At 39.2% G+C, this 22,641-nt stretch overlaps 1 protein-coding gene across 2 annotated transcripts in view; it reads right to left on the bottom strand.

The window, feature by feature from the left end:
• Positions 1-22,641, bottom strand: part of MIDEAS (mitotic deacetylase associated SANT domain protein) — a 51,347-nt gene that overhangs the window by 17,540 nt on the left and 11,166 nt on the right. For both annotated transcript variants that reach the window (XM_012573887.5, XM_030274358.4), the window contains exon 2: positions 3,148-4,846. In XM_012573887.5, the coding sequence (XP_012429341.4) occupies positions 3,148-4,611 (1,464 nt within the window). In that variant the 5' untranslated portion in view covers positions 4,612-4,846. The remainder of the gene's footprint in view (positions 1-3,147; positions 4,847-22,641) is intronic.

The raw sequence follows: 22,641 nt of genomic DNA, 5'->3' as shown, positions 1-22,641 counted from the left end.
ATGTAATGACAATGTGAATAAACACCAATTCTGACCAATCTGAAACCTCAGGTACTTCCTGGGTAATACACAGACCTCTGTAGGTCAAAAGACCTGAACTAATTTGCTGACTACAAGAAGGAAATTATGGCAGCTCAAAAGTGCAATAGTTACCTAAAAGTGTCACTTTCCTCTATTCCTCTATTGGTTAACTATGCTCCTTTTATTTTCAAATCTCGGGGGCAAACAACAAAGGACTCCTCCTCAGAGATGGGAGAGATGACCCCTCCAAAAGAAGAAAAGAAAATCTGAACAGTAGCACTGATAGAGAAAAGGCATCAGTTGGGACTTAATATAAATAGTTGAGACATCCTTAAAAATGTTCTGGTCCACACCACTGCTTTTCTGATCACAAAAGTTCACACATACCTAATGTTTACTCAGAGGCATGACTAATTTTGGAATTAAGCCTTTTGCTTCAGATCCCTAAATAGTTTCTCAGCTGTTTGATTATTCTCAGAGGTAAGCAGAAAGGATGGGACCTGCTAGGGGATTTTCAGCTACCTCAACATCCCTGTTGCAGAATTTGGAGCAGGAGGGCTGCTGGATAACTTCAGCAAGTGCGACATGTGGCACTTTCATTTAGACTCTTGCATAAATACTGAGATATGAACTAGTCATCTTGAGTCCTCCAGGAAATCCACAGAAACCTATCAGACATTTCTGCATCAATCCTGTCTATCCCTCAAAAAACTTAGAATTCACATAAAAACCCAACTGCAACAGTTGAAAGAACTGTTCCAAGGCCATATCTGTGATCTGATTAGAAACCATACCAGCCTTTTAAAAACACCTGCCTGCATAGTGCTTTCTGCTATCGTTGCGCGTCATCTGCATCAAGGAGAGGCAGCTTCTGTCTGCAGTCAAACCAAAGCCTGTCCATGAAAGAGGCGAGTCCACAACTACAATTCTGCAAACAAAACTTTTTTTCCCTTTTTGTTTGTAGCAGCTGGTGCCCTGCCCTGTGCCAGAGTAAAACAGCTAGGTAACCAAAATTTGTCTTCCTTCCATAAAGGACTATTTAAATTCAGACACCGTTTCAGATAACCATTCAGATTTGAGAACATTTTTTCTGTACTTTTAGAAGAAGTCACATTGAAACAATTAAATTAGGATTTGAAAATTTACTGCAGTCTGTAGGCAGCAACAAGCTTGCAATTCACCTGAAAAATAAAAGGCAGCCACAGGCAGCTCTGGTGCAAAGCATCAGTTGTGACACTGCATGTAGACAGATATTGCTGTCTAGAATATAATTTTTGCGTAAGGTACACACACCTAGACTTGGATATTCAAAAAACTAGTTCAAATTATGAATGTTATCTTCTTCAATCAATAATTTAACTCTATGGCCTTCTACACACTCTTCAGATAACCTATGCAGAGAAGGATTCTAGGTTGTTTTTAACAGAAAGACACTCATAAGAGAAGCAGCCCGCTCTCATTCAGCAAATATATCTTCTTTTTCTCCCTCACACAATATCCAACATCTTAAAGATGTAAAATCCATCAGACCTCTGGTAAGAATTTTATCATCTTTCAAAACCTCCTCCTGAAAACCTGAAGAGATCTAAACATAATGAGTTCTTCTGCTAGTGCCATTATGCTTGCATAACTGCAAAGAACAAAAGAGCATCTGTCAAAACACTTCTCTGGTCTTTACATTATGAATCAGACTGCAAGCAGACGTGCCTTCAAACAGCCAATTTCTAGCTTCATCTCTCGGGGCCTTTTCCTAAATGCTCTATGTGCTTCTTGTTGACACTGTTAGTGATCCAAGTGCCATGTGAATTGCAGGCCTTCTGCAATATAACCACACAGTGGCTGGCAAAGTATGAGCAAATACACCATGCTACTATGTACTACCAGTTCTTTATCAAATCTGCTGGTTCAACTGGAGTTAGAGCAAAAAGGATTGAAGACAGCATCAACCCAGCATCAACCTTTCTTCTGTCCAAGAGATGGAGCAGGCTATGGATATTCAGCTCATTGTTTATTAGTTTAGTTCTTTCACTCAAACAGCACATTCCTCTAAGGAAGAGATGGGAAAAACAGTGACAGACAGACTAGGATAAAAAGGATGATGAGAACAAAACAGGCAACAAAATGCCCTTCCCTTTGTTGTCTGACTGGATAGCAACTCAGATATCAAAAGTGTAGGTAAAAGTAGCTCATGTAACGTATATTTCATCAGCCTTTGGCAACAAAACTTCCAAGGAAAAGTGTGCCTCCTAAGAAGCACTCAATGAAAGATTAGGCAAACCATAACTCTAAGAAAACATTAAAAAACAATCCCTTCAAAAATCTCCACTCAACTTCAAAATTTCATCCTGTCACTTGTCTCCCAATAGGCTAGTTAACTTTGAACTCTGTCATCCTGCCATATGGAAAATATACTGTTCAGTTTAGACTGATGGGATATCAAAAGGTTAGGAGTAGTGAACTACCAAATCAGTCAGCACTTTCTTCCCCTTTAAGTCGTACAGGAGGTCTATGGGCAGACAGGTCATTTGGGCAGACAGGTTATTCTACAGCTCTTAGGTCATTCTTAGAAACAGGATGCTGCACGAGACAGGCCTTTGTCATGCCTGGTATAGGTCCTTCATGTAAGTGAAGCTTTCTTCGACTTTTAATATTTGAGAAATACTGAACATGTAATTTTTAGATAGGGCATTTTAGAAACACTTCAACTGCTGAAACTGAAAAACTGGCAGGTAAGCCTAAGTATTTAAACAAAAAAGAAAGAGAATGATAAATTGGTAAAAAGACAACAAGTAAGCTGCTTATACTTGCCTCTCAAAATTCCTGATCACATTGAGACCAAAGCTGAAAACATCCATATTTTCAGCCATATTTTCATTTTTATGGGCTAAAATAATGTTTGGTGTTAGTGAAATAAAACTTTCCCTGAGTGGTTTCACTACACTACATCTCTGTTCTCCCACATCTATGAACTAGAGTAGTTGAACTTACATGCCTCCACACCAGAGTTGCCCTTGTTGCACACTTCAAGACACCATCCTATCCTGCATATATATACATAACTTCCTTTACTTTCAGCCCTATTTTGTAGTCCAAAACATGTTATATTGGTTAGGGTCTATACCTTACCTTTACATTCTGAAGAGAAGCCAACTCAACAGCTTTTTGGGCCAAAGTCAGCAAATTGGCTTCTTGAGAAACACGTCGCCTCCGTCGGGTACTCTGGATTACACCACCTCTGACACTCTGAAAATCATTAGTTCTCTGAGTGTTTTCTTCAGGTGCTGCTGCCTGCTTCTCCTCATCTCTACCATTCTGGGCTGCAGCTTGCCTGTCTGTCTCCTTCTGGCACTGCTCACTATTCACCAGGACATCCTTCTGCCCCAGATCCAATCTTTTGGGGTGCAAATAGCCACTTTTACTGTGGGCCAGTGACTCAGGTGTTTGCTGTAACGGGACCTCTTGCTGATGTGTTTGCCAGTGATGCAGAAATAAATTGCTAGGTGGTTGTTCTGCCTGCTTAGAAGTCAACACTTCTCCTGCAGATGTCAGCAGGCCACCTTCTTTGGAGAGTCTCCGTGACCTTCTTGGAAAGGGAATCTGCGTCTGAGGTAGAACAGCCTGTTGGTTCTGCTCTGTTAATGCCTTGAATAGCTCCTGGTTCCTCTCTGCTTGCTGAAACTGGTGTGGCATCATGTGATGCTGAGGTGCTGCAGCTGCCACATGAGGCTGTGCTATAGAAGTTGTTTGTTGCAGACCAAAGGCTTGTGTGGCAGTCTGTTGCTGATGCTGCTGCTGCTGCTGAGGATAGAAATTTTCGAAGAGCTGTAGCTGGGGAAGAGCTTGCTGTTTTTGTTGTGCAGTAAATGCTGGACTGGAAGAAGTTGGGGCTTCTTGAAAGACATGTAATAGCTCAGGAAGACCTTGCTTTTGGCCTTGGTGACCAAATGCAAGTTGGAAAGGCTGCAATGGCAGAGTTTGATTCTTCTGCTGCTGTTTCTGCATTTGATGAAAAGAATTCATTTGAGCTTGTTGTCTAACCAGGGCTTGCTGTTCCAGCTGAGCCTTCTGGGACATCATCTGCTGGACAGCATCTCCATATAAATCCAGCTGTGACACAAATACTCCTTTCTCTTGATTTCTTTTAAGGGCTTCTGGGTGGCCATAGAAACCTGGGGCACCAGCATTGGAGTGGGGTCCTTTTGGGTTGCCCCCAAAAACCATACTGTGATTCCACATTGAAGGTGGAGACTGCCAGTGGCTGTCACCCCTCTCTGGCAACCGGTTTCCCATTAGTGAATTCTGCCATTTGACAGCTGTTACTGACTGGGGCATCATCACTGATTCTCCCCTATCTTGATTGTAAACAGAGTTCATCAAAGCAACGTTGTTGGGTGCACTTGTTAATCCCCCTGGATGAGAAATCTCCATTGTTTGGGAGACTGGTATATTCCCTCCATGACCATAGTACTGCCCTTCCTTAAGCTGCTGCTGTGGTTCTTTTGATGGCACAGCTATGTCCTGCTCATTAAAATAGGCAACTCGTTTCCCAGTCCGTTTGCTTGAAGACTTTTGCTGAGCCTGAAGATTCATGGTTCAGTCTATTCTCCCAGCCACACACACAGTATTTATAATCCACCCATCCCTGAGGTTGGGGGAGGAAAGGCACAGCAGTCTTTCTTTTCCATTCAGCTTCAGTAATAAATGGCAGGAAAGAAGTCCAGATGAAAGTGCATTCACTTCCTTTTTCTTTGTGTGCTTTTCCCACTTCTTTTCACTCTTATACTTTCTGGTTCAAAGGTCAGTACAGACCACTTAGTTACAGGTCCTGAAATAGAGAAGCAATTGCAATGAATCATCAACAGACATAACTGGCCTATGAATGCTCATGTGATAAGCAAAAATGTGTAAGTCTGACCCATTTCCCATGGAAGTGAAGGATAATAGATGGAAGAAACAACAGATGTGACCTGCTAGAAGAATGCAAAACAAAACAACTTAGTTTTACAAAATAGATACCACACTGTACTTGCATGATGCAACTCCCTATTGCACACAAGAATTCTGACTAATCACTTAAGTTCATTCTGAAAGTTTTACTCTTACTCTTTACTACCTCTGATCTGGCCAATGACTTCCACATCTTCCTGTAGCCAGAATAATCTGGTTTTAATCTCAACTCAAAACCACAAAACAAAAAACCATCATAGCTTGCTTCCCAAAGACCTTTAAAAGACACATGTGTACATGAAGACTGCAGCCAAACTTGCAGCAAGATGCTCAATTCAGAATTCTGAAAGAAAAGGGTCAGGCAACAGTCCATCAGTCACATATACACCATCAATGATTACAGATTATTTCCAGTCAAGAACTGCCTGCCCAGCATCCAAGCCCTAGGGCCAGGGCCTGCTCAGCCTGTTGCTACCTCAGAAGTTTTCTTCAACAGCTGAAAGAAACTGCTCCTGCTCTGGTCACACTCAACTGAAAGGTAGTTCAGGCAGCTCTGTTGTAACAGCTGTTTGCAGACATCAGCAAATATCTCTTAGTGTAAAGCTAAAAACATAACAGGAGAAAGCCTTTCCAGAACAGGCACTCTACAACAATTCTACCCTCCTATTCTCTTCTTCCATGAAGAAAAGCTATCCACAAACTCTAAGAGGCTAGTTTGCAGAATTAAGGTCTAATGTGTGTACACATATATTAGTATTTCTACTTGGACATCTAAAACCTTTTTGCATGTTTTGTATTAAATTCAATTATCTTATCAGATTACCACTACTAACATTCTAGTGTAAGTCTCTATTCCTACCTTTTTCAGTGTGCATTCTGTTCCCCTTTAAATCCCACTGCCAATATATTCCAGGAAAATTACAGCAAATTTTAAAAACCCTATTCTTATTACATCCCTTCTGTTATATAATCGAGTTTCTCTTGAGTGGAGCAGGTAAGACTAACACACACATCCCCTCCAATGAAGCCTGCAATCTACTTATCCCGCTTTCTAAAATGAAAAATAATAAAACAAAATTATATAGCACACTGAAGTCCTGTAACCTGAGCTTCCTCAGACGGATATGGGTACAGTGCAGGTTTTAATACTGAGGTGGGGTTGGGAGCATGACGAGAAGGAAAGGACAAAAAGTTTTAATTAACTTACGCAACTTCCACGTCAGAGGCCAAGCTTGGCTTCAGTGCGACTGGAACCACGGGACTGTGTTTCAGAGTGAAGTGACTCACTTCCTCAGGCTGTTACATAGCTGTTCCCCCACACTGCCTCCCCTTCGCCTTTGGCTACAAACCATGGACCTCTGCCACCCTGCAGCACGGAGCCAGGGCATTCCTCCCTCCTCTAAGCACAACGTCTCAGCTCATTTCCCAAGACTATCACAACAGGACAAAAATAGGAGAAATTATGGACACGTGAGATGGAAAATTCTAAACTGCAATTAGTACACAAACAAAAATTTCATAAAGTAAGTTTTTCCTACTTCAAAATTTCACTAGGAGAGGAAAAAACATCTTACAGCAGGAAACTGAACCCCTGGTAGCAAAAATGCAGAGGTGGATAAGCTACCATATGCCTCTCAGAAGCCTTAATGCTATCCATTCTCTCTCCTTGCTTTCTGCAGTACTGCAAATGTATCAGAGATAACAGCTAAACTTCAACACCTGAGGTAATACTACTGAGAGTGATTTCTGACAGTCTTACTTTGTGAAATCATCACAAGCTATTTTTCTCTCCAAACTAGGCAACATTTTCCTTCTCCTGATGCTTTTGTAATGATCAGTCACAGCATTCTGATAAAAAGAATGGAAGATTTTCTGTATATTAAAAGTTAGATGACATTACCATTGCATCAAGTTTTAACCTGACAGCTTTCTGAAATTCTGCTGTAGACTTTTTGCACTGTGAAGAAAAATACAACAATTGTCAAAAAGACATCATTCAACTTTAAACATGAAGGGTCCTTGTTTTCAAAGAAAGAAAGAAAGAGCCCAACTGATGTTGTTCTTAATAGTCGTGGCTGGGATTTGCAGTCACCACACAGAAAAGTACCCAGAAGACCTTTAGCAAGAGGACTCTCACATTATTAAAAAAGCATTGCGTTAGCACAACTTTCCAAACCTGCACTTGTGTGGACTTTGATTCTGCTTTTTCTATTACTAGATAAGAAGATACCAGTATCACAAGATTTAACTCAGACCAGTTTAGAACTGCAGCAATCTGGGAAAGAGATCTAACAAAACTATTAAGATGCAAAGTATAAAAAGTAGTAAGTTCAGAGATAACCTAAATGAGGAAAAGGAATATGTACAATTGAGTTGTTATTCAGCACAAAACCCAGGATAGTGAAAAGGACATGACCAGGGAGAAAAGATATTTAAGGTACTTTGAAAAAAACATACATACTGAACATCCCAGTTACATGCAAAAATAACTACATCCTAAGAGATCACCAAGATAAAGGAAGATTTGGTGCATCTGGTATTTAATGGCAAAAGAAAGTATCACAAAATTCACATTTTACAAGTTCTTTCCATATAGAAAATCTATAGAAAAGTATCTTCTATGTCATCCTAATAATAACAGTTCAGAGTTTAAGCTGCAGTGATAAATGTTCAAGTTGCAGCATGACTATGCCTCAGGAAAGCTCATGCTTGGCAGCTTCACTGCATGAGCACTGTTGGCTGACTAAACAGGCTTCCCTCCTGAGGTTGGGGGAATGAGCTCACACAATCATCATCCCAGCCAATTACCAGCTTTGGGGTTTTTCTGCTTTGCTTTGTTTTGTTTTACTTGAATTTCAGCACAAGAGTCAGCCTGTAGTAGCACAGGAAAATGGCAACCCGCTTCCAGGCTTAAGTGCTTTGGAGCAGTACACCCTGGACCATTCTTTACCTTTGAATAAAGCACAGAGCCAGTTCCAATACAGTAATTCCCAGAAGATACTGTGTCTTGCCTCCAAATATACAGAGGCGTTATGATACTTAGCATTGCTTTTACATTGCACAGATAAAAAGTAGAACCTAGGATCAGTATATTTTGTTTTAATAACTCTAAGATTTGGCATGCAACATCATCAGTTATTTTCACTTCCAGGAACTTCTGACATTCAAGAACTTCTCCTGAACTTTCTCCAGATGAATACAAATTGTATATCACCTCCTTTAATACTGTAAATATTTTCATATTTCTAAGGAATTTTTGATACTGCAAGACTTTCTCTTCCACACCTAAAAAGAATGACAAATTATATATATATATATATATATATCTATATCTATCTCCAATGGGCACATATGCAGTATTTTCTGGAAGGAAAAATACCTAAGGAAAGTAATTCATGGCACTTTACTGAGGAAAGTTAGGCTTATCATTTTTAGCTAAAACCTTCTCTAGCATATCTGCACTAATGCATTAAACAAAATGATGAACACATATAAAACACCATATGATTTAATTTATGCAAAGAATGCTGAAGGACTTCCTGAAGTATACAAAAGGACTATGGAGCAGTCTCTTCCTGCATCCAGGATTCTGTTCTGAAATGATGAAGTCCTTTCAAAATAGATATTGGAAGGGTGCAGGGCATAGACACTCAGAGCTGCTCACTAGGCTGTTACCAGCCAGACCACCCATCAGCAGATTTTACCCAGTTCAAAGAAGAATTATTGAGACATCCCGACCCAGTGCAACTATCTTGTCAGAGTTTATTATTAGCCTGGAGAGCCTGAAATAAAACCTTAACTAAAGTTAAATATTATTTTATTTAGGGAACAAATAAAAAACATTCAATGGTAACCATTTAATGTAAAATATCTCTCTCTCTCTCTTCAAAAATCCCTGTATAACTGGCAACTGTTGCCTGTATAACTGGTAACTATCCACCATTATTCCATTTCTATAAATATTCTCTTAACTAAGCATATGTATATTTGTACAGTTTCACATATCAAGTTCATGACCTCACACACTGTAGTAATCCTGAACTTTACTCTTCAGCTCACTTTTTGAGGATTGTGCTGTCCTGTGCATGGTTTAGTTCATTTGCTACATCAGCTATATCTGGCATAATAAGAAAGTTTAAATTGTGCACATTCTTCATTCTCCTTTGAGATTATTTGCAAACATTTCTCTCTGACAGAATGCTGCAGAAATTACTCAGGAAAGACTCTGATTTCTCCTCAAACTTCAGCAAAATTAAGGATGCTGAGAATACTAACAAGTTGTAGTTGCAGTTGTAGACCATCTTTTATTCCACCATCTTAGCTTTTAAATTCCTCTCTTTTAGGGTTTTATTCATGTAAAATAAAATGTTTCTCTGTGCTAGCTAATGTACATTCTCAACTTTAACTGCAACAATGCTGTCACTGTTCCTTACAGGAAATCTGTCAGATTACAGTGATGACAATCATTTCTCACTAAGTCCTCCTGCTGCCAGCAACTGAAATTATGGTTCTCCCTAGTAAGCAGCTCTATCACTTTCAACCAGGATGATGGACAGATTCCAAGAACAATCTTACATTTAAGACAAATGCAGCAAATTACCCATGTCCTTCTGAGACAGAGCAATAAAACCTTCCTTCTCCAATTTACTCATTATTATGGTAACATTTCACATTTATGAAACACATAAAGAATTATAATATGTATTTTAATAATAAGGAAGAGAAACAGAGGAAACAACTCATATCACGCAATAAGCAAGGTCAAAAATTAAGCAATATAATATAATAGCTACCAGCTCCCCTTCAAATCTGAAAGAAAACATGGGTTCAATGAAATCCACCTATGAAATATGTAAGTTGCGTGTGCTATTCACACATGTGCAGAAAGGCAAAAAAGTTTAAACTCCTTCAGTTCAATAAGAGGTCAGAGGAGGCTCAATAGGGTAGATTTTGTTTCTGGCTTTTACTTTTTGGAAAATGACTGGAGAGTTACAGGTCATCACAAACTTGTTCCAGCTAGCAGAAATCTGCCTCTGTGAAACTGCTAGCACCATTTGCAAGAGTCTTGAGTATGAACAGATAAAAGGCAGAAAACATGGGTCAGTTTTTGTATTTGTAAAAGATTTTCAAAGTTTATTAGATATAGCCTATGCTTACCCTGCTGTATATGGAAACAGCTTCAATCCCTCCTTCTAAAGTCTCTAGGCACACTCACTTTGTCACATTTTCTTCCAGACAGTTAGCTACATCAAAATTCCTGTGGATTGTTTTCAACCTCCCACTCACCACCTTCAGACACCTTGAACAGGAAGGATAACAGCACAGCATAGAAAATAAACCATATTTGTAAATTCTATACAGTTAAGCACAGCAATCTATGTTCTGAAGAAGGCAGGGGAAAACTCAAAGCAACTACAAAACACAATATTGTGCAAGAAAGCCAAATACAAAGATGATGATTTTATGTTTCTGTCACTTTATCACAAATGGTATGGTATTTTCCAGACATCCAGATGACTGTCGCTATAGCAAAAGGTGTGTTTTCCAGGAGTGTGGCACTACAGAAGTGCAACAGCTGAAGCCCGAAGCAAACAAACAAAACCAAGCAACTGAGCAGTCTGCAGTTTAAAAGAAGCCCACTACAAAAGAATGTAATTAGGTATCAATCTCCCCTAACGCCTCCAAGTATGAAACTAATCCAGAGAATTTATCAGACCAAAGTCCTAGAATCAATAAAGCCCATGAAATGGGGAAGGCTTACTTGTTGTATAACACCATAACGCTACATAGCAAAAAAAAAGGAGTCCTAAAGCAGTAATAAAGACAAAGAGATGAAAGGAAAGCTGCTTCACCGACAGACAACAAAAGGGAAAACACAGCATCCAGGAAGTTTGGCAACTTCCACTGATTCCTGAAGGTGCCTGCCTGGGGCTAGCAAACACATACCTAAACAAGTAGTATGCATAGCAGACACTTATGACCTACCAAATTTTCATGTGATTGGCCCATTTCTACGGCAGAGAAAGACTGAACTGACTGACTATAGGGGCGCCTCTGCCCTGAGGACGCACTTACAATTACTTTACTGCCACTTTCATTTTCCCATTTTCAGAGGATGGGAATTAATAAAGCTTTATTAAACCACTGTAATAACCAGAGACTCAAAAGTGAAACCCATCAGCTCTGTGAGGTGAAACGTGTGAGAAAGTGATCATGCTGTGACCGACTACGTGCCAGCAAAATAAGGCCGCTTGTATTGGACCATCAGATACCACAAACTATTGCTCCAATCTAAACCATTCCTGACATTCAGTAGCACCAGAGGTTAATTACCCACAGCAAGCAAAATAACACAAAATGTAGAACTACCATATTTTAAATGGAAATACATGAACTACACTTCACAAAGTAATCAATCCAAGGAGAAATACAAATCCTACTTCAAGAAAAGATTTTTGTTTATGGTAAAGCAGGTAATAAATGTGAAGCAGTGAAAACGCAACCCTTTAAACATTATTTAATTAGGTACATTTCTGTTCCAACAGTCTTCAAATTCACCAAAGTATGTACTCCGATTCTATTTGGACCTACTTTTTACATCCATGGATGTAATTTTATTTATCCACATCACCACAATTTTTCCATACTCAATTTAAAGGCACAGATCCATCCTAGTATGGAGGATGTTACAGAGAAGGATTTTGGTGTTTTGAATTAGAGGGTCTGAGGAGCCTCAGGTCCACATTAAAGGGAAGTTTTCAGTTAACAGTTCTATGAGGGGAAAGTCATATACTCTTGATGAACATTTAAAAAGTAACGTGTTTTTTGGGGTTGTCTTCCTCAATTCAAGCTGTACACCTGGTTACAAGTATTGGAGGTTTCCTTTTCCAAACACGCCCAGGATTTTCCACTTAATTTTGTTCTAATAGATGAGGAAGAGACAAAGAGTTGCTACAAAGAAAATGCCCATCAAGTGCTGATTAGTCTTAGCCTTATAACAAGCCAGACAAAACCTGGTTTACACAAACAACTCCACCAGAAGAAAATCAGAATGGATGAGGTAGAAAAAATACTAAAAAGACAGACTAAAACTTTAAAACTTAGCAGATAAACATACAACAAAAGGGGAAAAAAGCCACAACCAGATTTTTTTAAAAGGAACTGACCAAGTTGTTTCTACCAGCTATTGAAAGGATAGGTAAGATCTTCACTTATTTGCAACCAAAACTTTGAGTGCTGTTTCCAAAATAACCGAAATTTCATGCAAACCTCATCACATGAAAACAAATTATTCATTATTTGCATCAGACTAGTCTTTTGTCTTGCACTACAAGAGAGGCAGCTCTACAATCTGGACTCCTGTAAACGCATACACAGGAAAGCCCATCTTTACAAATGGCTTTGCAACACAGACCAGGCTTATCCTTTAATAAAATACATACATGGTCCATTTCTTATATTGGTTAATGTTTATAAACTTACTGGAGTTAGGAATAATTGTTATTATAATCTGTCATCATGATAAACCCTGATCTGAAGAGGCTTGGGCAGTCTTAGAGAGCAGAATGAGCACAGTAATTACAGAGTACGAAATGCTGCTTTCAGGCTTTGTAAAGTTACAGGAACATAATTCTTTCCCACTAGAAATGGGTTAACAGATCTAATTGTAAGCCCTTAGACAGTTATTTTAAGCTTTTTTGTTTGGAGCTGTCTGGAGAGGCAGTTGCTAGCAACAGAGACTAACATGCAGGAATCACAGCAGGCTCCAAAGTCAGAATGGCAAAGAGCAGGCCAAAAGCTTTTCCCTGCCCTCGCATTCTCATACCTGACAGGACCACAACACATCCTTCACTCCAAATGCCCCTCCTGCCACAAACATACCAGCTGCAGAATTACATGGACACCCCAGAGACTGACCAAATCCCTCTGCACTTTAGCCCTGAGAAGAAAATACAACTGAATGCACTGAGCTGCAACGGGAAAGATTGCTACAGGTTCAGTTGTTCCCATCTCAACCCCTTCAGCACTCCAACACAAAACCAGGCTTGCACGGATGTCCACTGTACAGAACAACAAAGTCTGAGTGTTTTACAGATGCCTTTGAGGCTTTGCAAGAGCTAATGGGCTACAAATAAGGGAAGAGAATGGTGAAAGTTCATAGAGACAGTGATACTTTCTATTCCCAGATGTTTCTTCATGAGAAACATAAAGGTACTCAATACCTCAGCCTGAGCCCTTGGCAGAGACATTCTTAAGACCGTCAAGCAGGCATCATCACTCACCCAAGTCTGGCTGGACAATAGCTGAGACTACATGTACAGGCAGAACCCCTGGGATCTGGGATCAGCTTCCAACTCTGATACAGACATGCACCTTAAGCAAGCCACTTCAAATTGTTTCATAAAATGAGAATAATACTTGAAACCAAAAACGTTGATATTAATGGAGTATTTTGAGGTCATAAAAGTTGTATTATCTTTAACAATAGCCACTAACTGCCTAAATGGAGAGTCTTCCACAAAGACCTTAGAAGTCTAATTTCATACATGATACAATCAGGGTAGTGATAAACAAAGAAGAGGGAGTAAAACAAAAAGTGAAGGAAAAAAGTCACACAATAACATAGTTATGCTTTTGTCACATGCCTGCCCCTATCTCACTTGACCCAGAAATATCTTTATCAGCAGTTATCTAAGCTGAAGCAGTGCTGACCTTGGTTTGCACATCCACACACCTGCCATAAACAGATGACAGTATTGACTGAGCACAGTCTTTTACAGCACTGACAGGGCTTCAGTTCAAATTTCTAAAATTATGTCTTTTAAGAATTCCTGCAATCACTGTTGACTATAAAAGGGTCTCTTTACTGTGCTGGTCCGTTATAAGGTACAGTAAGCTCTCGGCCATGACTGGGGCTGTCAGGCATTACAACAATGCAGCTAAGCAAATGCACACTAGTACTGGGAATAGGAACACTGAAAGATATGGGCAAGCAGGATCATCACACAGCATAAAACAGTAAGGTTTTAAGACTCCACGGGCTAAAAGAGCACTCTGATTTCTTAACCTTTAATTAAAAAATCAAAGCACTCTCCAAGTCTCCGGATTCAGAGCTCCCTGCCAGTTACCTGACAGATACCTGCCCAATCTCCTCCTTTTAGCCACAGGGATTTCAGTGGAGGAAGGAAAGAGCAGATGGCTGGCACCAATACTGGATCAAATACAAAGTGCTTCCATTTCTGTAGTGGCTTATTTGTAACCTTACTAGCATTATAAAGCACTTCCACTATGGGGCATGAGTGACATCAGCCGCGTAAGGACTCAGAGCAAAGTCAGAAATTTCCTAAAGATTCAGCCTAACAAATAACAGTATGAGGAAAAGTGTTCTCTACTAAGAACCTTTACCAAGCTATTTTAAACTGTGCAAAAGACTCAATTGTTAGTAAAACAAAGTTGAGTTCACTAAGATTAAGTTCAATACTATGAGAAAAACTAAAGTTTACACATTAATCCACCTGTAGATGGAATTCTATGAGTTTTAAGCAGATTAGATGTATCCTGCACTTTCACAGTTTACTCTGCAAGTCCTGGAATATAAATATATTTTAACTGAAGACATAACATTTTGATTCAATAATCCCACATTACACTTTGAACAGCTGTACTTGCTAAAGATACAGGCTATGTAATTGCTATTAACAGGAACAATAAGTCCTTGCAAATTGTGAAAAAAACAAAAGACAAAAAACAACAGGATATAAATAATTGGAAGAACAGAAACTTACTAGAAAAGCTAATAAGATAATCTGCACCAAACATTGACCATCTATGAAATAAATCACTAAGTATGAAGGAAAATATAAATTCCCTTCCATTATATGGTTTTCACTTTGGAATGAAGGACTAACAAACTAATAGTGTCTTCAGGTATATGGATTCCATTGACCTGATTGTCTCACACCAAAGAAACTCTGAGACTGATGCTCCTTTACAATCCATAATGCATCTAGTCATCTAGTTCTAGGCCACTTTGGGTTGGGCTTTGAGCAATCTGGTCTAGAGCAAAGCAATGCCAGCCCTTGCCAGGGGGTGTGGAATGAGATGATCTTTAAGTTCCTTTCCAAAGTAAACCATTCTGATTTTGTGATAATGGATTCTAAAGGATTTTTTCACACCAGGCAAATAGCACTCTCTTATTTCAAGTAGGTCACTTCAAGTGGTCCAGCTTATGTCCCCCAGCATCTGATGACATTACTTTTTTTCAACATATTACAATACAATACAACAATTACAAACAATAAGAACGAGCATCCAATCTCTCATCAGCAGGCTGACATTTGTTACACAGTTCTTCCCCATTTGGAAAAGATCTGTGAATCCACCAAGGCAGAAAGATATTCTACCAGTCATTATACCACAGATATATTTCTCCCGGGGAAAGTAGTTGAAGGAACTTATCCATGAACAAACTTCATGTTATTGGAATACTTACCATTATGTAATACTTGGCAACAGTTAAAGCAATGTATCAACATCAATTAATTCATCTTCACAACATGTGTCACTTGCAACATTTTGTATTTCTAGCAGGTACACAAAGAGAGACAAAGCAGCCTGTTTTGCATTAAAAAGCAAAAAGGCAGCCAAGATGAGGTTATTCTTCTGTATTTCCTTTATCTCAGTTTCATCTACAGACTGCATTTGCAAGATGTCAGGTAAAGCATCTTCATTTTGAACAGTTATACCAAATTCAGAAACTACTACAGAATGCTACTTTTTATATATGCTGTTGAACTCCCCCCACCCAGAGGTAAATTTTAAGGCAATTTATGTAAAAGTCACAAAGTCTTCTAAAGCACATGAAATTTCACTTGCAGACATTAAAGGCTCTAACATTAAAATATACATGTCAGTGTCATAGCAGAGATCTCGACAGACGCAGTGTTCTATAATGCCTTTGCACTCTTCTCAAACTCTGCCTGGAACTGCAGCCTAAGGGGAACGGCTCTTCCACTTGCACGTTGGCTGGGGTCTTAGACTTCCTTTTAAAGAAAATGACAACACTAGGCAGGTGTACTGCTCTTTTTGTCCATGGCTTCATTCCCTGCACTATAGTACAGAAACGGAATTATAGCAAATTCTATTTTACATGGTTGCATGGCCTCAGAATCACAGTATAACAGCACTAAAGAATGCATAAAGAGTATACTCTTTATGCACTTACTCTGGCAATGTCACTTTAAGGAACTGAACTACTATTACTCCCTTTTAATTCAAGACAGCTAAATCTGGGAGAGGGAAATTTTTAAATTACTTGCCCCAAGAGTACTAGGACAGACAAGATAACCTAATTGAGTCTCAGGTTAGTGCCTATCCTTTCAATCATATTTAGTCTCTTATTCAGTTTGAAATCCCATCCTAAGGTTGGCTAAAGTACACATGAAACCTCTCCAAAACATTTGTTCCTATTTCAGCCCGCCCACGAGACCGTATGCCATACACATTAATAAACTCAAGATAAGCATACAGCAGTCAATGCAGGTTTATTGTGGATCTAAAAATATCATGCTAGCTTTTACTAAAGTTATCATCTGTAAGACTAATGTGCACATACGCTAGCCTTGGCTGTGGTGGTGTCCAGGGGACACAGAGGAAATCCAGGATACTAGGCAGACCTATTCAGGTGCAATCACGACATTGTTACTAATTTTGCCTAGGAATTGGATAACAACACTGAAGAATCTCACCCAATTCCTTCCCTGCATGCAATTACAAAATCATATGAACAAAGAAGGGAAGGTATTTGTTTATACCTATTAGTTGATTAACGTCGATACAAGCTTTCATCTGTTTGCATCACTTATGAGCACCATAAGCATAAAAGCACAATTTGGAATCAGAGAATTAAAAAAGGGGGCTCTAAAACCCAGTAAGAGTGCTTTTAGCAACTACCATGACATGTATATTCCTCCCATCTTTGCAACCACATTCCCAATCACCATTCCAAGGGAAAAGAATTTTTGTTCTTTTCCCACAACTGCAACAGCTGAGATGCCACAAATAAGAAACAGCTTTCAGGCCCACAAGGAACGGATGCATTTGAACTGCATGCAATGCTTTGAGAGGCTACCTAGAACAGAGGCTAGACAGTGTTAAAGGAATAAGATAGGTATTTATTAAAAAGGCATCACACATGTTCAGAGCTGACTCGTGCAGGGACAAGCTTCCACATCTTCCACTCCTTGAACCCTCTGACTTAATGTTCTGTTTTAGCTGGACAAGTTAAGAACAACCTGTATTGGTATTTAGCAGGAGGACAGCACACATCACAGCAGCTGGACTACAGGAACAAGGGTTCTTTCAGCAGACTGTTCAAAGAGCTCTGCCACTGCTCCCACTGCCCCTTCTGAGGGCCCCAGAAGTCAGGGAGCACCATGATTCTTGGCTACATGTTTTGACCTGCAGCAGCAAATGTCAGATTTCTGTCATTGAAGGGGTGAGAGGGGGAAGGAATGGTCAGAACCATCACACATTTGGTTGTGAAATATAGCTGGGTTTCATAGGAAAAAAAAAATAGGGCCCAGAGTTTTTAAAATGCAGATAGCACAAATGAAACTGGCAGTGTCATTTTCCCCTTTACATAAAAAGATATGTACTTGTCACAGCTATTTACAGGGGGGAAAAACAAACAAACAAAAACAGAACTAAGCCTTGAGAGCTATGCATGAAGAATGCTGTCACAGTATTACTTAAAAAGAAAGGACAAGTACTAATTTGCACATAACTGATGACAATCCCCTGTTTCAGTAGGTTAAATAATTATGTCAATGCTCTTCCTAAGTCTTGCACCACTTGTATTTGTGGCTTTGTTCTCTCTCTTACTGAAAATCTTGAACATTGCACAAAAGTTTCCCTTGCAGACAACACCTGACAAATCAGAGTCACAAAAGTAGTGTCAGAGCCACAAAAATGAACAAAAAAGCAGAAGGAAATTCACACTCATTGCTCTCTGCACATTAGGCCATTAGGAAAAAAAGTTTAGATAAAACAATGGCTTTTACACATATACAGTTCCTGCAGGTAGCAGACCAAGTTTCTATTACTGCAGACATTTCTAAATTCAGTGGCTCTGCTTAGGCAAGGTTTCCACACCCTTCAGCTGTCTTCAGAAGACTTGTGACCCTGGTGTTGGCATAAAGCTTCACAGTAGCCCCAGTGCAGAGACAGGGATTATTCCCCCAGCAGCACTTTCAGAGGCCCAGGGCTGAAGAATTCACGCTTTCAATTGAGGTCATGCATGATGGTCGGTTTCCATTCGGTTTCCATTTGTGTTGCAACACACAAGAAGCTAACAAGTGAGAAAAGAATGAGATGACAAAAAAAAAAAATAGCAGAAAGAAGAAAATCTCCTCACGCCACAAGTGTATCGGTCCCTCCAGATGCCTTTCCTCTTGCTCCTACATTTACAGTAAATTTTGTCAATTTTCTAGAATACGATGCCTTCCAGTTAAACATACTTAGTTCCACAAAGACATCATGGTAATTCAAACGCTTCTAAAAGACATGAACTGCCCATTCAATTAAGCCACAATGAATAACTTCTTAGTGTGTCACCACTTTATTTTTTTTAAGGTAGCTTTTTGTAACTGGTAATTTCTTTAATGCAATTTTTTTACTTATACCTTACCTGGTAATAATAAGATAGATGTAGACATATAAAAAGCTACATCCAATAAAAATAAATAGTTTCTAAATTTTGTTATAGTTCTTAGCTACCTTCCTTGAAGAAATAAAAGGTCTTCTAAAACATTTTGCTTATATATATACAAAATTTTATGCACAGATATTTGCATGGTAAAGACGAATTAGCACTTTTTTCTTATATACGGAGAGAATGTCGTGTGCCAATTTTCTCAATATCAGTGGGAAAACTGCTCATAATTTCAAATACTGCAAATTGTTAAAAATAATTTGAAAAATTTCATACACTAAGCACCCCTTAGCATTCAGTAGACATTGGATTTATAAGTTCAAGTTTTTAAAAGCAGCAGCTGGAAAAACCCCACCTGTCAGTTCCTCAGCTCCCAGTATCATTTCACCAGCTCTCTAGTCAACTTCTAAAATAAGTATATCTGCAGCTCCAATGTTAAAAAGGGAAATTGCCTTCGACAGACTGACTTTTTTATCTTTTTATGCCTTAAGTAGGTAAAATGACACTTCTGGTGGTCTTCGAGAAAATGGTTTCAAATAAAGAACGTAGCAATACATATACTTTGCTTGCCTAGCTGCATCAGTAAAAATTTCCTCAGCTGAACATGGACACATATTTTCCTGTTTCTTGTGGAGAACTAATTCTTCAGCAACAAAATCCAAGCCCTGTGTGTTTCTTGCTAATAACCTGTGTATTTACAACAGTACTACTGAGAGTGACTTAGCTGTTAAACTAAACTAGCCTAGGAATATTTTCCACCATCATCTGGGAAGGAATGAAGGGAGATGTACACTTGTAAATGGTTAACACTCTCTTCCCTCTCCCTCCAAGTAAACAGCACACACATATACACAAAAGGCAAGGAAAACAATTAACCTTCCAACTCCTGAATTTTGGCTTCAATTCCCCAAAGTAACTTCATGAACAAAATCGACATGTGGAAAGAATAATCCACGGTGACCAACTTTGCTGAGGCTTGTGGAAAACTGGCCTGTGCAGCACAGCAAGCTCTTGCCAGAGATCTGCGGCCACACAGACCTCAGCAAACGTGCACCACTAAAGCAGCACCATGTCCTTCCCAGGCATTCTGCAAAACCTCCGTGTTTAAAAGCAATCACTGACCACCTCTTCCACCCCACATTAAAATTTAAAACCCTCCCTTTCCACCCACCCAAGAAAAAAATACAAGCATACAATTACAAATGTATGCACTAACTTAAAGTCATGTTTTACTATTTAAGGCATGCAACTTAATCACATGGCCCCAAGGCCTCCTCTGGATTACTGGCACCATGTTTGTCAGGAGATGCCATCAATTTATTTTAATACAGACAGGTTGGTGTTTAAATCTACCAATTGCTTTAATTTTGAAGCTGCTATTTTGAAGCAAACTCCTAGCAGTAACAATTCCTTCTTCATTAAATATCTTAAAATTTGAAAATTAAGGGATGGACAGTACTTCCTTAAAGTATTTATTAAAGAACTCCCTCACTCATGAATAAACCCCACCCCCCACCCCCAAACCTGGGATGAACTTTTACCAGATCCACTATTTTACAATCGTAATTCCTTCCTGAAGCAGCAATTTTCATAAGTGCTGTGTGCATATTATTTCAGCTTTGCTTTATTATTACAAAATATTTTAGGATGTGCATCTGTAATTACTAAGTATGTTCCAATTTTTAAATTTGTTTTTGTATCTCATTTTTCTGCATTTTGGAGGTAGCAAAACACCTGGTTTCCCCCTGACAGGAGTGCTATACTCCCCTGCTCTTTCCAAGCATACTGAATACCTCAGCTGTGTGTTACCCAGCTGTAAAAGAACTGCTCCCAGACACTTCTGTAGGCATCTGGGCATCGATACATTTTAATGTACATTGGTGTTTTAGCTCATAGCTGCTGTGTCCCTAGTTCATCTAGTTTTCCAACTCCCTGAGACGCTTATCTCATTCCCACTAGGCAGGAGTAGTGTTCTCCAATCGCTGCTAGAAGAAGCTGGTATAGGCACAAATTTCCATTTATAGATTGCTATTAAAAGGTTTCCTCTCTTGCTCAGGCAAACACTGGGCTCAGAATTATTAAAATCCATCTGTGCATATATCTGTTAGAAAAGTTATTTCCTCTTATAGAGGCTTATATTTATTTAGCTGCTCCAGTACAGCTGTTCCAAAGCCACTTGGAGACTAAAAGCATGCTTTTCTGATGTTGCATTTCCCAATGAAATGCCTCAGCTGCTGAGCAAGAGCCCGAGTGATAGCCTGAGGAAACATTATCTCTCAAAGGGTTTGTGTCCCTTCCCCCCCGCGGCAGAGCTTACGGCCCCTGCAAGTCACAGGCTGCCCTCCCGAAGCGGCAGCTGCCCCCGCAGGCGGCACGGCACGGCACGGCACGGCACGGCCCGGCACGGCCGACCTGCGGCTGCTGGGACACCCAGGCCCCACCGCCATCCCCCCCAGGGCCCCCAGAGGGAAAAAAAAAACCTCTTTGAAACTAATGTCCAATACGCACTTCAGAAAAAAACCCATCAAAAATAAATTAACATTCCTGCCTCAAGGCCAATTTTTCCAGCAATTGTATTTAACAATAGTAAGGCACTGGGCTGTTTCTGAACAGATAAGCTGACATCATTCCAGACACATGAGTTTTCCAGATCTTCCTTTTCATATTACAAAAAATTAAACAAAACAAAACAAACAAAAAAAAAAACCAAAAAAAAACCCACCCAAACAAACACAAAAAACCCACCACCATTTCAACTTACTTAAAAAAAAAAAGATGGTGAAGGAGACACCTTTCAAGCAAAATGGTCTCAGTGAGTCCAGTCAGCTTGCCAAGTGTTAACATGTGCTTTATTTTATTTCTTCATCTATTGGGTTTCTTTTAAATTTTGCTTGTGTAACACAGAAAAGTCAAATAGTGGTTCTTTCCCTTTAAAGTGATTGGTAACTCATCTCTTTCACAATTCAGCATCTAGAAGAAATCTTGCAATGCTGGTATGAGACTACAAGTTAATTGTGCAAATGAATAAAGGGATATGGAATAATTAAGAGTTACAAACACAACTTTAGCTTTTCAGTAAGATGACTGCAAGTTTCATCAAGCAAAATGTTTTGAAGTTACTTATTTCCAGCAATGAAATTATTTTCAACTAAACTGACAGTTTAGTTTTCAACTAAACAGACAATGCAGTTGAGAATTTCTGATGGTGTCAGAATACTGAATATTGAAAGCCAAAAGAAAACCACCTTCTTCCATGACAAATTCCCTATTTACTCCATGCAACCTTGCACTGGCTCTCCAAATCAGGACCTTAAGTAGTAGCTACAAAGAGAACACTACAAGAAAGCCTTCCTGTTTTCACTTTCTTATGCACAGTAGGTAACAGTTTTGTGTAAATCAGTCACAAGCAGAAACTCTGGAATAGGAAAGGCAAAGTGTTCACTTTGCAGTTGTTACTGTCAGTTTTTGATTTTGTCTGCTGGTCCTCTCTAGTCACATAGATCAAAAGTAGTATCAGTTTCACAAAAAATACAGCTGTGTTTTTGAACATAAATAAGACTTCTCTCAACTCCTTACTTCCTTACAATCCAATATTACCTGTGTGCAAGACTGCCCCACCCTTCCTACGCTGTAGCCTTTTGTGTCCACAACCAATCCTGAATCCAACTTACAGCTGTTCCAAGTGAAGGTTTAATATTACAAAGGGTTACAAACAAGCAATCTATTACCAAATATTTTTCCCCTTTTTTCATGCAAGAAAACTTCATGCTCTTCAAATCTGTTGTAGGATGCATTAAGCCATTTTGTCTTGACAGACTAGTAGATTTTCATTAAAATATATCAACAATATGCAAAAAATGTTCAGGGGGGAAAGCAAAGGGTTAAAACCTCCTTGATAGTTGCTGCAAAAAAATAGTAGCAAATAACTTGACAAAATATTCACAAAGTCTTCTGCATTCAAA

This window comes from Taeniopygia guttata, chromosome 5 (genome assembly GCF_048771995.1).
Source record: "Taeniopygia guttata chromosome 5, bTaeGut7.mat, whole genome shotgun sequence".
NCBI lineage: Eukaryota > Metazoa > Chordata > Aves > Passeriformes > Estrildidae > Taeniopygia > Taeniopygia guttata.
This window is presented reverse-complemented; position numbering and strand designations above follow the sequence as displayed.